The 17303-nt window shown below is 47.0% G+C and overlaps 1 protein-coding gene across 2 annotated transcripts; it reads left to right on the top strand.

Annotated features, from left to right (window-relative positions):
- The first annotated feature begins 7337 nt into the window (after nucleotides 1-7337).
- Nucleotides 7338-16359, top strand: LOC147113596 (interferon-induced protein with tetratricopeptide repeats 5-like). 2 transcript variants are annotated; one of them, XM_085994841.1, is made up of 3 exons: nucleotides 7338-7475; nucleotides 9530-9664; nucleotides 10474-16359. In XM_085994841.1, the coding sequence occupies exon 3, from the start codon at nucleotides 10568-10570 to the stop codon at nucleotides 11924-11926; it is 1359 nt and encodes a 452-aa protein (XP_085850967.1). In that variant the 5' UTR covers nucleotides 7338-7475; nucleotides 9530-9664; nucleotides 10474-10567; the 3' UTR covers nucleotides 11927-16359. The 2 variants fall into 2 exon arrangements, with proteins under 2 accessions (XP_085850967.1, XP_085850966.1); XM_085994840.1 differs by lacking the exon at nucleotides 9530-9664.
- The last annotated feature ends 944 nt before the right edge of the window (nucleotides 16360-17303 follow it).

Raw genomic sequence — 17303 nt, 5'->3', positions numbered from 1 at the left:
TAGACGTAGTGTATTTAGACTTCCAAAAGGCATTTGACAAGGTGCCACACAAAAGATTATTGCTCAAGATAAAAATCACGGGATTGGGGGTAATATTCTGGCATGGGTGGAGGATTGGCTATCTAACAGAAAGCAGAGAGTTGGGATAAATGGTTCATTCTCAGACTGGCAATCAGTAACTAGTGGTGTTCCACAGGGGTCAGTGCTGGGGCCCCAACTCTTTACTATCTATATTAACGATTTGGCGGAAGGGGCCAAGTGTAACATATCAAAGTTTGTAGATGATACAAAGATGGGAGGGAAAGTAGTGAGTGAGGAGGACATAAAAAACCTGCAAAGGGACATAGACAGGCTAAGTAAGTGGGCAGAGATTTGGCAGGTTATGCACTTTGGCAGGAAAAATCATAGAGCAAGTTATTATCTTAATGGCAAGAAACTGGAAAGTACTGCAGTACAAAGGGATCTGGGGGTCCTGGTGCACGAAACTCAAAAAGTTAGTATGCAGGTGCAGCAGGTGATCAAGAAGGCCAATGGAATGTTGGCTTTTATTGCTAGGGGGATGGAATATAAAAACAGGGAGGTATTGCTGCAGTTGTACAAGGTATTGGTGAGACCACACCTGGAATACTGCATACAGTTTTGGTGTCCATACTTAAGAAAAGACATACTTGCTCTCGAGGCAATACAAAGAAGGTTCACTCGGTTAATCCCGGGGATGAGGGGGTTGACATATGAGGAGAGGTTGAGGAGATTGGGACTCTACTCATTGGAGTTCAGAAAAATGAGAGGCGATCTTATTGAAACATATAAGATAGTGAAGGGGCTTGATCGGGTGGATGCGGTGAGGATGTTCCCAATGATGGGTGAAACTAGAACTAGGGGGCATAATCTTAGAATAAGGGGCTGCTCTTTCAAAACTGAGATGAGGAGAAACTTCTTCACTCAGAGGGTGGTAGGTCTGTGGAATTTGCTGCCCCAGAGAGCTGTGGAAGCTACATCATTAAATAAATTTTAAACAGAAATAGACAGTTCCCTAGAAGTAAAGGGAATTAGGGGTTACGGGGAACGGGCAGGAAATCGGACATGAGTCTAGGTTTGGATCGGTCATGGTACTGTGGGTGGCGGAGCAGGCCCAGGGGCCGTGTAGCCTGCTCCTGCTCCTGCTTCTTGTGTTCTAATTCTGTGTTAGATTTCAGGAGATGGTTCTATTCACAGGGATTAGTGGAGACCTCGGGAACAGGCTGCCAGCTAGGAGTCCTTCAAGAGTAAATTGGGCCTGTTCCTGGCTGGGGTGGAGATCACCGCTTACAGAAGGTAAGTACTGCAGGAAATACAGGGACAGAGTGATCTCCTGGACGAGTTTCGATCGCCTAGATGGGTCGGAGAGGAATTTCCCAGATTTTTTCTCCCAAATTGGCCATTGGGTTTTTTATCTGGTTTTTCGCCTCTCCCGGGAGATCACGTGGGTTCGGGTGGGATGGAGAGTGAAAGTAGATTTGAGGTTAGGATCAGATCAGCCATGATCTTACTGAATGGCGGAGCAGGCTCGAGGGGCCAATTGGCCTACTCCTGCTCCTATTTGTTATGTTCTTATGTTCATCTGCAACACGGCAGTCCGAGACTCTCCGCATAGACACCGACTGAAGCCTGCAGGGAGAAACAAAGGTAAGTACACTTTTACTAACACTTTGCACTTACCTCAGATACTCACCTCTACATTCTTGCACCCATCACTTGCGGGTTTTGGAGCCTTCGGGAAGCCGGCACTTGTGAGGGCAAAAAGGGGATAATCCTATTTACTGCCTGTTAACAGGCAGTTAATAGGCTTTAATCCCTCCGCCACCCACAGGGCCATGACCGATCCAAACCTAGACTCATGTCCGATTTCCTGCCCGCTCCCCGTAACCCCTAATTCCCTTTACTTCTAGGAAACTGTCTATTTCTGTTTTAAATTTATTTAATGATGTAGCTTCCACAGCTCTCTGGGGCAGCAAATTCCACAGACCTACCACCCTCTGAGTGAAGAAGTTTCTCCTCATCTCAGTTTTGAAAGAGCAGCCCCTTATTTGGGGGCACCCGCTCCCAAATTCTGCTATGTTCCTGGCAGTCCCGCCTCCATGCCCGCCTCCCCAGGCCTTGTAAAATCACCCCCAAAGATTCTGCAAATGTTCTGATGAAGGGTCCCAGACCTGAAACGTTAACCCTGTTTCTCTCTCCACAGATGCTGCCTGGCCTGCTGAGTATTTCCAGCATTTTCTGTTGTTATTTCAGATTTCCAGCATCCGCAGTATTTTGCTATTATATTCTGCAAAGGGATATAGATAGGTTAAGTTAGTGGGCAAAAATTTGGCAGATGGAGTATAATGTGGGAAAATGTGAGGTTATCCACTTTGGTAGGAAGAATAGAAAAGCAAAACATTATTTAAATGTAGAGAGACTACAGAATGCTGCGGTACAGAAGGATCTGGGTGTCCTCGTACATGAAACACAAAAAGTACAGCAAGAAATTAGGAAGGCAAATGGAAAGTTGACCTTTATTGCAAGGGGGATGGAATATAAAAGTGGTGAAGTCTTGCTACAACTATACAGACCGTTGGTGAGACCACACCTAGAGTAATGTGTACAATTTTGGTCTCCTTGTTTAAGGAGGGATATACTTGCATTGGAGGCAGTTCAGAGAAGGTTCACTAGATTGATTCCTGAGATGAAAGGGTTGTCTTATGAGGGAAGGTTGAGCAGGTTGGGCCGATGCTCATTGGAATTTAGAAGAATGAGAGGTGATCTTATTGAAAAGTATAAGATTCTGAGGGGACTTGACCGGGTAGAGGCTGAGAGGATGTTTCCCCTCGTGGGTGAATCTAGAACTAGGGGGCATATTTTCAGGATAACGGGTCACTAATTTAAGACGGAGATGAGGAGGAAATTCTTCTCTCAGAGGGTCGTGAGTCTTTGGAATTCTCTACCCCAGAGAACTGTGAAGGCGGAGTCAGTGAATATATTCAAGGTGGAGATAGACAGATATTTGAGCTACAGGGGAGTCAAGGGTTATGGGGAACAGGCAGGAAAGTGGAGTTGAAGCCAAGATCAGATCAGTCCTGAGCAGGCTCGAAGGTCTGTGTGGCCTACACCTGCTCCTATTTCTTATATTCTTATTTTTACAAGTCTCTGTGGAGTTACGTGACAGCACACAATGTTACTCAGCTGGCTCTCAATTAATTGGATAAACACATTGTGGGAGAAATTCGGTATAGCCCTGTTTGGGGCGCCGCTATCGACCGTGCGCAAAATTTAGCGCCTGGCGCTAATTATCGCCTTCGACTGCAAACTTGGCTTTTAGTCGCCCCTGGAGGTGATTGGAGTACTAAATCAGGCGCTACACACCTTTCGTAAGGCGCTAAGGCCGAGGAGCGAGGCGCTACCTCAGAGGGCGGGCGCATCGCAGGTGCTGTCAGTTAGCGATTGAATACAGACACACTGGCGCCAGTCAGTTCTTAAAGGGGAGGGTCAATCTCGCTCTGCAGCCACACCCTGCTCATTGGAGCCTTGAATCTCGGCCTGGGCAGACCTGTGGCTAAATCTTGCAGCCAGGGACTATGGAGAGGGCCAGGGAGCGAGCACAGCGCTTCAGCAAGCGGGCCTTGGAGGCTCTGGTTGGCGCGGTGGAGCGCAGAAGACCTATACTGTACCCAGAGAGTGGCAGGAGGCCTTTGCCACGCGAGTACAGAAGAGTGTGGAAGGAGGTGGCTCAGAGAGTCTCCTCAAGCAGCATGGTGCCTAGGACCCATCTCCAATGTAGGAAAAAGTTCAACGACCTCACTTGGGTCGTCAGGGTGAGTGCCTTTTTTCAAAACCTCTCCATCCCTCCATCTCAACCTCACTTTATGGCCAGAGGGTCTTAAAAGCCCCAATGCCCAACACTCATCCAACACCTATGGCTCTTTCATCAAACACACATGCACATTCCACACTTTGCATACAGTAAGGGCTATTCAACCATGGGAGGCATTTCAGGCAAGACCATGGCTGTATATTTACTCAGACGCCGTCCTTTTTCAAGCTATCTCATAATAGGAGACAGCAGCAACAGACGGGCGGAGGGCGGCCTCAGCTGCAACACCTCAGCGATCTTGAGGTGCGCGTCCAGAGGATAGTGGCAAGCCGGGTGATTGGTCCCATCGCCACTGGAGACACCGACCCCGATCTGGACAGCAATGGTAAGGTCATCATCACCTTTTTGTCCTCTCTCCTTCCACTTGTTCCTCACAACACCAGCCTTTGACATTTTCAATCCAAATTACTAAATCACTGCACTCATGCCTCCCTTGCTGCCACCCTGTCCTCACGCTAAAGCCACTCTTGTACCTCCTTGCTTTCAGATGGTGATTCACCAGGTGAGGAGACGGGCCCTCAAGCTGCCAGTGGGAGTGAAGCTGAAGGCGAGGAGGAAGAGGAAGCCGGAGCATCAGCGCCACCCTCTCTCGAGGAAGCCCATGCCCACATGGGGAACACGCCTTCCCTGGAGGGGAGCAGGGGGGAATGGTCTGATGAGGGTGAAGCTCCAGGACCCAGCGGGCTGCAGCAACGCGATGGGGGTAGGGAAGCTCGGGGGCCTTCTCCCCAGAGGGAGAGTATGCTATCGAGTCCTACTGCACTGTACGCAGAGGAGGAGCGGGTCCTCGCTGAAATGAGCACCCAGACAGAGCACAGGCACACTGAGCTCATGGCTGCAGTGGCAAGGGTGCTCAAATGCATTGAACCACTGGCAAGGAGTGTGGAGCACTTCGTTGTAGCACAGGCGGCTACCACGCAAATGCTTCATGCTGCAATGCAGTCACTGGCTGCTCTCATGCAGGCTCAGATTGAGGCCACGCGAGCACTGACTGCTGCCATCCTCGGTGGTTGGGACACATTTCCCCGGGGCTCGCACTGTGCCGCAGCAGGCCAGCAATCTGTGCTCCATCAGATTGCTCCGGATGCTGAAGTGCTGCCCCATGGGAGTGCCAGTGTGTCGGTCAAGCAGGGAGTTGCTGTCCTCTCTCAAGATGACAGCATTCCTGCTGCCACCACTGTAACTTCTCCACTGCACTTGCCACTGCCTGTAGGACAGACTGCTGCCGCCCATGCAGAGTTGGTGCAGTCTGCAACCGGGCCCTCCAGGCCCAGAGCTGGTCGAGGCCATCCTTCAAGGGCATCTGCAGTCTCAGGTTGTGACAATCAGCAGTCTTCCACCAGCCTTGCTCCAGCCACTGGGGTCCTATTATGGAAGAGCTGCAGGGTGGGAAGAGGGGAATTTCGCAAGGGAAGGAGATCACCCTCGAAGGGCAAAAAGTAGGAGGTGTGACAAAATGTTGTTCATTGTTTTATTAAAGGCCGAGGTACGTGGTCAATTTTTTAAAACTGTTTTGGACCTTGTCTCCAGGTTGTGAGAGCCAGTTATGTTAATGACTGTTTTTTTGTGTTTCTTTCTATTAGTTTGTCATGCGGAAATGAGACACACAGAGTTTGTAAAATAAATAAGTTTCTGTATTCAAAATGTACATGTTTGGTCTTTGCAATCATTGTTGCCTTGACCAGCTTAGGGGTTGCGGGATGGTTTCATTCAGTTTGTTTGAATGGCAGAAGCCATTTCCTCAGAAGGGGCCTAGAAGCGATTTGCTATCAGCCGTTGACGGATGGCCCTTCCAGTTTCTACATTGTGTGCCTCCCTCCTGCCTTGGTGCTGCTGCTGATTATCCTCCTCCTCTTCCTCCTCCTCTGGTGGTGCTCCAAGGCCTGGTGGCATTGGCTGGCTCCTGAGGATTGCAAGGTTATGCAGCATGCAGCACATAACAACGGAGTGGGAGACTCGCTCAGGTGAGTACTAAAGGACTCCTCCAGAATTGTCCAGACAGCAGAACCGTTGCTTGAGCATGCCGATTGTGTGCTCAACGATGTTTCTGGTAGCTTGATGGCTCTTGTTGTATCGCAGCTCAGCAGGGGTGTTGGGCGTACGGAGCGGTGTCATCAGCCAGGTGCACAGAGGATATCCCTTGCCTGGAAAAGGTCTGCCACAGAAGTCTAGTGCAGGATGAAGGCATCGTGGCTGCTGCCAGGAAAGTGGGCATTGACAGCGAGTATCAGCCGTCTGTGGTCACAGACCAACTGAACGTTTAAGGAGTGGAAACCCTTTCAGTTGCGGAAATCCTCGTCATTCTCATGAGGTGCACGCAAAGCCACATGCGTGCAGTCAATGGCGCCCTGCACCAAGGGGAAGCCCGCTATCATCGCAAAGCCCATTGCGCGTTCTTGCTGCTTGTCCGGGGTCATGGGGAAAGAGATGTACTCTCGTCTCCTTTTAAAGAGGGTATTTGTGACCTGATGGATGCAGCAATGCACTGCGAACTGGGAGATATTGGCGATGTCCCCAGTAGCTGATTGAAATGAGCCGGTGGCATAAAAGTTGAGAGCCACTGTTATCTTCACTGCCACTGACAGAGACGTCCTGCTCCTCAGTTGAGGCTGCAGATCTGGCTGAAGCAGGTGGCAGAGCTCAGTGACCACCTCCTTGCTGAAGCGCAGCCTTCGCAAACACTGCTCCTCAGACATATTAATGTAGGAGAACTGTTGGCAAAATACCCTGGGAGGGTAAGGTCTCCTTTACAGAGGCCTGTTGGCCCTCCTCCATCTGGCCATGATTGCCACTCTCTCTCTCTGCATCTCTGTGCCCTCCGAATGTGATGGAGAAGGACGACGCCCCCATCCATTACAGCCCCCATAGTAGCTAGGCAATCAAAGTTATGAAGGTCAAAAAGCAAAGTACCTGCAAAGTTATGGTCAGAAGCCAAAACTACCTCAGACAGCGTTGACTCAATGCAGAAGTCTCTCTTTCTCTCTTTGTCTCTCTCAAAATCTCTATCTCTCTCTCAGAACAAGTGGTGCAAAAATGGCTACCACACAAAAGCCAGGAAGAGGCCCCCCTTTAAATAGCGCCCCCCCCCCCCAGCCCCACAGCGACTGGGAAGCGTTCCAGTCAACCTGTCTTTGGTTGCGCCAGGCGGAAAGGAGGGGGGCGCCACTCAATTTCCGTTCCGGGGCGTCACAAGGGCGTTGCACTCTCGAATGACATCAAGATCTGCGTGCGCAGGAGATCGGCCGATATTGTATAGGGCCACCGCAAAATGTCGGGTTAATTTCGCGAGCGGCGCAAAAATCGCTGCGCCCGGGCGCGAGTTGCTTTGCACCCCATCAGCGCCCTCTTAAGGTGCTAACGGGAGGTGCAACCAACTGAATTTTTCCCCAATTGGTTCTTAGTTTCGCTTCGTATGTTTAGTTCCTATTCACATTCAGGAACAGATTCATAGCACTAACTGGCTGGACAGTATAAATGAGCTGGTAACCAACACAACAAACACTCTTCTCGATCAACTCACCATTGAAAGTACAGTTGAAGCTGAAAAAGGAATTCAACGCGTTTTCCATCCGATCAGCATTATGAGGTAAAGATCATTGGAATTCCTCCTGTATTTAAATTTACGTGTAGACTATTGAACAATGAGCTTGTTTTCACAAATGAAGTTGCACACATTCCAAAACAGGTGAAATGCAGAGAGCTGAGATTATTTGTTCACAGTGAGGACTCAGATAAGGGTATACTGCTGCACCAAGACTGGTGATAGTCAGAAGACATGAGGCAAAGGCAGATCTGTTTATAATATTATATCAGGTAATAATTAGTTTACTCGGGCTTTGTTGAAATTACAAAGTTAAACTTGAATTTTATACTGTCGTGGACAGGCGTATTCTGTAAGTGCCCTCAGGCCGTCTGCAGAGTTTGAAGAAAGAAAATTTTATTTTGTGTTCCATGGGAATCTAGAAGGGATCTACTAATGTAAAACAGTGATTTTCAGCACTTTCATATATCCAAACTAAAGCAATCTGAACTATAAAGCAAAGGGAGAGTACAGCGTGAACTGGGATGGGGGATGAACTTATCATGAAATGCAGGAGGAGAGTGCCAGCTTAAAGTGAGTAGGAGAAGGAAAAGTGCTTACTTAAATTGAGAATGGGTGGTGGGGGGGAGAAGAGAACTCGCATGAATTGGAGGAAAAGGAGAGGTGTACCAGTTTGAACTGAGCAGTAAAGGGAGGAAAGCCACCATGAAATGGGGCAGGGGTAAGAATGACAGCTTGGATTGAGGGGGGAAGGGAGACGAGTGCCAACATGAACAAGAGGCAGGCGGAGTAGAGTGCAAGAATGAGCTGGGATAGCTGGGAGATGAAGTATATTGACGTGAAGTGGGAGATGAACACATCGCCAGATTTAGAGGAACGCAGAATTCTCGGTGGGTTTCAGGGCTGAAGGAGGTTATGGAGATAGGGAGGGTGGGGCCATGAAGAGAATTGAACACCAGGATGAGAATTTTAAATTTGTGATATTGGTGGACCGGGCCCCAATGTAGGTCAGCAAACACAAGGATGGGTGAGCAGGACTTGGTGCAGCTAGTAGATTTTTAGATGAGCTGAAGTTTATGAAGGGTAGAGGATGGGAAGCTGGCCAGGAAAGGATTGGAGTAATCAAGTCTGGTGGTGAAAAAAGCATGGATAAGGTTTCAGCAGCAGCTGGGCTGAGGCAGCGGTGAATCAGGCAGTGTTACAGAGGTGGATGCAGACGGTGTTTGCGATGGAGAGGATATATGCTCAGAAGCTCAGCACACAGCAAGTTCCCAAAAATAGCAACGAGATGAAAGACCACCCAATCTGTTTTTGGTGGTGTTGCTTGAGTGGAGAATGTTGGAAAGTACAACTCCCTGCTTTTCTTCAAATAGTGCGATAGAATCTTTAGCGTCCACCTGAACCACTGGAACAGGCAGATGCTGCCTTGGTTTAACATCTCACCTGGAGGTTGGCATGGTGGAAGGTTTTCAGCAGTGTAAGAGTCAGTTCATGAAACATGGTCTTTCAGAATCCTGAGGATACCTTTGTGATGGGCCTTCTTTTCTGCTCTAAGGATAGGTTCTCCTTCTACATGTTGGAGTGGGGAATGATCTGGCTCACAGTCAGCAGGGTCCCTGTGGAGGATCAGGTTGGTGATCCTGTTCAGCAGAGAGTTACTTGGACTGCCAATATGAGAGGGAGAGTGTTTAAAATTAGCACTGGCCTTTTTAGTGAGGGGACTCCCATTTTGGAATGGAATACAAGAATGAGAAGGAGGTGTAATGAGTGGACCAAAGGGCAGACTGAGTACTTCAATCAATGATCCTGTTCATATCATTGGGGCTGGGGGTGGTTGAGGTGTTGCTGTGCATTGGGTGAGAAGACTAAATGGCCAGGAGCTAGTACATCAGCCAGCATGAAGGAGACCGGTGTAAATTGTAAGATTATCCCAGATTAGTGGACTTTTTTAGAATATTTGTTTTAATATCTTATAATCATCAGTATCTTTTAATCATCAGTAATGCATTTATAATCATGTGTAAGAATTAAATGTAGAAGTTTGTAATCATCAATTGTATGCAATGATAACCTGTAACCCTTTTGCTTATAATTAAAAGTCTGTGAGTGAGCTGTAACCAGACAGCCTGGGGCGAGAAAAAGGATTGCTCTGGTCAAATAGGAAGCTGTGGGTGAAAGTTGGATATTCGCCAACAGTATGGATGCGACAGAGTACAACTAGTCTGGGAAACAAGGTCAGGTGTAACTGCCACTCTGCTGAAATGTTATGATGTCTGCAGTTAATTAAAATCATAGACCTTTCACAGGAACAGCAAGGATGCCATATCTCTACACTATGGAGACATTTCCTTTTATGTTGCCATAACCACCCCAGATATAAGTCTTGATGGTCAAAAACAGATGATCTAAGGGTGTCATAACAGCAGAACCTGCGTAGATAAAGGTGCATCTTTATGATTGGAGTTAGGGTTTTGGGTGTAAACCACTGATTGGTTCAGGAGGACTCCAAAGGTTTTGAAAGAGAGTAAGGGCATAGTAAGGGAATCATTACAGCCACAGTGGGTAGAAGATTTCAGAAAGAGTAGAAGAGTTCAGAAAGAGTAGAAGATTTCAGGTAGAATCAAGGAGACACCCAGGAGACGAAGAGAGATGAGAGACAAGAGACACAGGGTGCAGCTTACTCACGGTGCAGCTTCGACCCAGAGGATAACGGGGTAATATAAGTCTCAATTATTTTCTTTAAACTGCTGCTCGAATTCTGTAATGTATTAAGTTTTGCATGTGTTCAATAAAGTTAAATCACTTCCCTAATACGGGTTAACCTCGAACCATTTGGAACCAGGGTCCCTCTGGGATCTTATAAAGTACAGCCAAGATTTAGCAGACACACCCTTTGCTTTTGCATTGGTTTTTATTGTGTGAACAGAATTTTTATGGTCAATGGATCCAGAAGTCGAGAGAAGGCCTTAGTTAAACAAACCGGAGGGGAGGGCAAGTCTCAGCTAGTCTGAGATGAATTTTGATGAATTTTGTTCTCTTGCAGCAACACACAGAAGGATTTGTTGAAAGAGAAGCTCGATCAGCTTCAATGTCACTTCACGTGGGGCCCACAGAAAGAAAACATTGACTTGGACAACATGAAGCAAAGAATGCAAGATTCAATACAGGCTGGTGTGAAATATCAAGCTAAATCTTACAACCATCTCGCTTTTGTAAACTGTCTGCAAGGCAACTGTGAAGAGGCAATTCAAAACTTAAAGGAAGCTGAAAAGATTCTGAGAGAGAATCATGAACATGAATTTGAAAGAAGAAGTATCATCACCTATGGAAACTATGCCTGGGTATATTATCACATGGGACAACTGACAGAGGCCCAGTCCTACCTCGACAAGCTGGAGATGATCTGTAAACGATTTACTAATGGCTCTCGGTATACAGCACTGATAGCTGAAGTATATGGGGAGAAGGGTTGGTCACTGTTGAGTTCTGCTGCTCAATACTATGAAGAGGCAAAGGAATGTTTTGAGAAGGCTCTGGAGGAAGATCCTGATAACACTGAATGGAATGTTGGTTATGCGACTGTTCTGTTTCGTCTGGAAGGGTTTTCTGGTACCTCAGAGAGCCGTGAATGCAGTCAATCAATGAAGCAGTGGCGACGTGTGCTGGAGCTTGATCCAGATGACTCTGGAGCCATGGTGCAGTTGGCTCTAAAACTACAAGAGTTCAATCAAAAGGAGGAAGCTCTCACATTAGTTGAACAAGCATTGCAGAAGTCCCCTGGCCTTCCATATGTAACACGTTATGCTGCAAAATTTTTGAGAAGAGAAGGAAATGTGGAAAAAGCTGTGGGGCTGTTGAAGAAAGCATTAGAAATTACCCCAAACTCTACCTTCTTACACCACCAAATAGGTCTGTGTTACAGAAAAAAACTACAGCAACTGAACTACAATCCAGGCAGCAAAGACCCTCACAATCCTGCCTTTCAACAGAAAGATGAGTTGATCAATAAATGCAAATACCATTTTGGAAAGGCATTTGAGCACCGCCCACTGACATCGATTAAGCCACAACTGGATTTTGCAGAAATCTGTTCATCAAACAGTGAATATCCCCCAGCAGAGGAGATCTACAGCAATCTACTGAAATTAGAAGGTATTCGTCCAGAAAATAAGCAGGCAATTTGTTTACAGGCTGGGTTATTTGATCTGAATCACAAATTATCTGAATCAAAGGCCATCACCCATTTTCTGGAAGGACTGAAAGTCAAATATGACTCGATAGAACGGAAAAGGTGTCGCGAAAACTTGGAGAAGATAGCAGAAAAACGACTTCGCAGTAATCCAAGAGATAGTGAGGCCTTTGGCGTTCTTGGGTTCATGCACCAGCTGGATGGGAAGAAGTTCAAAGCTATTGAGTGCTTTGAAAAGGCCTTGGAGTTTGATCGTAGCAATGAAGAATATCTAAGTGCTCTTTGTGAATTACGCCTTTCTGTCTAGGCAACGCTGACTTTCCCAGCTAAAACTAAGCATTTGAAGGATGCGGTAATACTCTCTGATCTATGAGCAGATTTGGTCGGGTACTCGCTTCACTTATTATAGTCTGCTGGCACGTTCTTTCGAATGAGCATTTTACTCGTGTGTATAATTTTCAAATGATAATCTTATTGTAATTATTTTAAATTCCTGTGCTTCATTCAAGAATATTGACACCACTGGTGCACTAACCAAACACAATTTGTTATCCTTATACCTTTCCTTAGACCTTTTGCTATGTGTGGAAAGAAACAAAATAATGTGGGTTTTGTGGAATTAGAGTTAATTGAGCCAATGGGCCAGAACCACAATAGTTGTTTATGAATTACAGGAACTATTTTTAAACAATAATATACATTACATGGGCCCGGTTTTAACTCCAGATGGGTTTTGGGTGGGTGAGTGGCGAGGGGAGTGGGAAACTCACCCATTGCTGCAGATATCGGGCCCGAGGGTATTTCAATCCTGAACCTCATTATCGTGCCGCCAGTCCACTTCCCGCCCGTACGGCGTTCAGGTAGGTGCGTTGGGGGAGGTTCTGGGAGGATCCCGGGGGATGGAAGTGGGAACATGGGAAATCTGGGGCAGGGGAGGCCTAAACTTTCCATTTGGTGCCGGGCGGGGCTTTCCTGCACAAAGGAAAGTAAATCACTTACCCTTTGACATCCTGGTTCTGTTCAGAGCTGCTTCGGCCTGTTGGAAAAGCTGCAGCGGCTTCCACCGCTCAGGCCAGAGTTGACATCGCAGCCAGGGCCCGATGACATCATCAGATGTGTGTCAGTGAGGACCCCGCCCATTTTGGGCGAGCAGCTTAGCCCAGTTTCTGCCAAGTGGGTAAGTTTAAAATCACCCCCAGGATGTTCTTATGTAATCTAGTAAATTGGGTAGATAGACGGACACTGATCTCCAAATATATATGAACAATGTGTTTTATTATGATCATCATGTGTTTCGGGTCTTTTAACAGCAATGCATGCAAAACATTATAGCTGGAGATGCCATACGCTTCAGTGCACTCTGAGCATGTGATTTATACTCTTTTTATGGTAATCATGGTGTAAAAAATATACAATCCAGCCCACAGATTGTGTAATAAAACCACTCTGCCGACCTATCTTTCACTTGCTGCCTCTTCACAAAAAGCCCCCCATCAGGTGAAAGGCTTTCCATCTGTGACAGCTGAGAAAGGGCCAACGACCACTGCAGGTCTGTCAAATAGATCATCAGCTTGATTCTGCTGTTCTGAAGCTTTGCTGACAGATGATTGGACTCCCATCCAGAGCGTTCATTCGGATCTCAGCCTCTGTCACTGGGAGCCTCCCTGCCCTGTAACTTGTCAGCTGCACCAGCTCTTCATCAAACCTTCTGAGTCCCTCATTGGCCAACACAGAGCAGCTTGGACAATACCTGGGAAAGTCCATTTTCTCGAGACAGTCACCATCTTGGTGAAGGGAAACGCAGTAGAGGGAGGAAGGCTAAAGGATATAAAAATAGATTAAAATGGGTTAAAAAGAATAAAACACAATGGCTGCAGACACTGATTTTCCAAACTGAGATTTCAATTGTAATTGTAATATCATCAGAGATTGAATATTAAAATAACCAATAAATGAAACTGTGACTAAGATTTAATTTGTGTTGTTGATCTGTGCGAATGCGGACAGTTAGTGCGGTGCAGAACATGATGGGAAAAACCTGCAAGATATTTTCTGGCAGCCGGTAATGTTTATGGCAACTTGCCACCATTTGGTGAACGGCAATTCATACAATTCAACTTGGTCAACACAGAGCAGTGTGTGTAAAAGCTGAGAAGACCATTTCATGGAGACTGTCGTCATTTCAGCTAAAGGAAGGCTCAGTAGAGGGAGGAAAACTAAGAGGATAAAAGAGGTTCAAAATAATTAAAACTTTATCATTATAGAGCCAGATTTTGCCAACAGAAGTCATACACGCCAATGAGACTTGCCTCCTGGAACCCAGACTGGAATGATCCTCTGCCAATGAGGATTGTTTCCAATCCATCATTTATCTAATCAGCAATTTTTAAAGAAAAAGTAAAATTCATTGATACATTCCTCCTAGTAATAGATTCTTTGCTGCTGATGAGAAAAAGAAGTTTTAAAATATAAAAATGTAATCAATTCCCAAAGGGAAATAGGGACTAATTTGCAAAAAAGTTGAACAAAGTTTCCTTCCTCGTTCATCAAAATATTAAATGAAAATCCAATGCCCAAGCTCATAGAATCCAAATACACGAAAATTCACCAAATTAGTTGTTAAAAAACATTTTGGAGTTCTCATCTTTCTTGGGGGCTGTGTCAGATTTTTTTGAAACTTTTGGTCAGTTTTTACTAGTTCTCTAAGTTTGGGAAAGTAGGGGAAGTGCATGTGGTTGGCTGTTGAAGGAAGACAGGATTGGACATTGGTGTGGTGTCCCACATAGTCAAATACCCTGCTACAGTCGATGATCACCACATCAATAATGGACACCTGGGTGAGGCACTGGAGGGAGACCAGTGCCCATGGCACTGTACCCCACTAGGGAGTCAACACCTTTAAGGAGAGGAGGGAAGGGCAACAAATAGCCTTTCTGGTTACTGGGTGCTTCCAGGCCCCAGGATGTATTTTCTGCCACTGGACAGGCATCGTATCCACCTCTAACCCAGAGGTGACTGCTGGGATGTTCTGGGAAAACTTACACATTCACACATTCGCAATAAAGTGCAGAGCAACAGTTGGAGTGAGAGCCACAATGTGATACGATTGTTGACTTCCTCAGTAGGCCATGTATGGTTGACTGGGCAGTGTGATTGTGAGGGTGCCGGTTAGTTCCCTCAGTAACCCCTAGATAGCACCTTCACTTATTTTTTTCCCTTTGCTAATTGTTACTAGTTTCTCCTGTGTTTATTACTTAACTGCCTTTCATCTGGTTTATTGGTTTCACCTGTTTTTGCTTGTATTTAAGTTCTGTGGTTTCTTCCCTCTGTGCTTAGTCTTGACAAGCCATTTGCCTAGTGGTAGCTTGTCTTGAGCTCCTATGTTTGTAACTGTTTACCTGTGTGATTCTAGTAAAGTACTTTTATTTAAGACTGTGTACCTGCTTCTCGCCTCGTCTGTCTGCACTTGGGTCCAGAACCAGCTTCCCTCTGCCAGAGAGACTGCCCAGCTGGTTGTCCAGCATCACTTCCGCCTCCATGGCTTGCCCCTGGATGTCGTCTCTGACCATGGTCCCCAGTTCTCATCCAGGTTCTGGAAGGCTTTTTGTTCCCTCCTGGGTGCTTCCGTCAGTCTCTCCTCTGGGTTCCACCCACAGTCTAACGGCCAGACTGAGAGAACCAACCAAGATCTGGAGAGGGTGCTAAGAAGCTTTGTGTCCTCCCATCCTTCCACCTGGAGCAAGTATCTGGTCTGGGCGGAGTACGCGCACAATACCCTTCAGAGCTCCTCCACTGGCCTCTCACCTTTCAAATGTCAATATGGCTTCCAACTGCCACTCTTCCCTGAACAGGAGAGGGAGGTAGGAGTCCCGGCAGCCCAGGGGTTCGTCCAACGCTGCCGCCGTACCTGGAGGAGGGTCTGATCCGCCTTGCAGCTCGCTTCTTCTCGGCAGAAAGTGCAGGCTGACCGACACCGTCGCCCAGCTCCTCGGTTCCAGACTGGACAGAAGGTCTGGCTGTCTACCCGGAATCTTCCGCTCCATGTGGAGTCCCGCAAGTTGGCTCCCCGGTTCATCGGACCTTTTAGGATTTTGGAAAAAGTAAACCCTGTGGCCTACCGGCTCCTCCTTCCTCGGTCGATGAAGATACATCCCACGTTCCACGTCTCTCACCTCAAGCCGGTACTTACCACTCCCTTGGTTCCTGCTTCCAGACCTCCCCCACCGCCCCGCATGATTGACGGTCAGCAAGCCTACACTGTCCGTCGCCTCCTTGATAGTCGTTGGGTTAGGAGGAGCATTCAATACCTAGTCGACTGGGAGGGTTATGGTCCTGAAGAGCATTCCTGGGTTCCGGCCCGGGACATTTTGGATCCTGAACTCATCAGGGATTTTCGCCGTCGCCACCCTGATCATCCAGGAGGAACATCAGGAGCCGTTCCTAGGGGAGGGGGTCCTGTGAGGGTGCCGGTTAGTTCCCTCAGTAACCCCTAGATGGCACCTTCACTTGTTTTTTTTCCCTTTGCTAATTGTTACTAGTTTCTCCTGTGTTTATTACTTAACTGCCTTTCATCTGGTTTATTGGTTTCACCTGTTTTTGCTTGTATTTAAGTTCTGTGGTTTCTTCCCTCTGTGCTCAGTCTTGACAAGCCATTTGCCTAGTGGTAGTGTGTCTTGAGCTCCTATGTTTGTAACTGTTTACCTGTGTGATTCTAGTAAAGTACTTTCATTTAAGACTGCATACCTGCTTCTCGCCTCGTCTGTCTGCACTTGGGTCCAGAACCAGCCTCGCCCTGACAGTGATTCCCTTGTAGCAGCATTACCCCTGGAGGAAGGAGTCACATAGTCATTCAGTGGGGTCTAGCATTGCCTGCACCCCAAGAGGGAACTACACTCATTCTCAAATTCTGATCCACCATATTGTACATCCAACTAACTGAGGATATCCTACTCTTTCTCTATTACTCTTACCTTGAAGACTGACCTGTTGTTCCTCTGCTGCTACCTTAGTTTGTTGATGACTGGGGCTTTGCTTCTATCTTTACAATTCAGCAATTGGATTGCAAAGAGGCAAAGAGTTTCTGGTGAAGATCCAAACCTTCAACTGATGGAACCCCATTTTCTGGTCGTGTCCTTAGCGTGGTCAGCAGGGTAGTGCCAATGTAGTCACAGATTGTAGGTGAATGGTGCTGCTCACCATTGCTGATACCAGCTGTTCTCTACCAAACAAGGGTTCAAAATTATCATGGGCCAGAAATTCGGGTCCCCACGGGTGAGTACGTGCTGCGTAATTTATTTTAATTTATTTGCAGTTTTACTTAGGTTTTGAAGTTTTACTTAGGTTCCTGTCAAATCTATGAATGGAGATTCCCTGCTCCGATTGGCTCGCCATGGCCCACGTGATCCCAGGGGACGCTGAAAACTAACTTCACCCCTGGGATACGCGAGCACTGCACACCGGCAGCTGGAGGAGGCCCAGGAACGGAATCCCACACGGGCCCACAGCACATCGGCAGGCGCACTATGTAAGTGCAGGTCGGGGGCTTGCGCCCGCGCGAAGCCTCCTACCCGAATTTCTGGCCCGATATGTCAGTTGCCTTATATTTGTCTTGGTAGTTTGTATTATAATAAGTTTAAAATGGCAGAGTGTAGATAGGCTGTATGAGAACAGGGGTATTGTTCTGT

Source organism: Somniosus microcephalus, chromosome 8 (assembly GCF_052327205.1).
Source record: "Somniosus microcephalus isolate GS21.2 chromosome 8, FLI_Smic_1.0, whole genome shotgun sequence".
NCBI lineage: Eukaryota > Metazoa > Chordata > Chondrichthyes > Squaliformes > Somniosidae > Somniosus > Somniosus microcephalus.
Note: the sequence above shows the minus strand (reverse complement) of the source record. Positions and strands in the feature narration are given on the sequence as shown.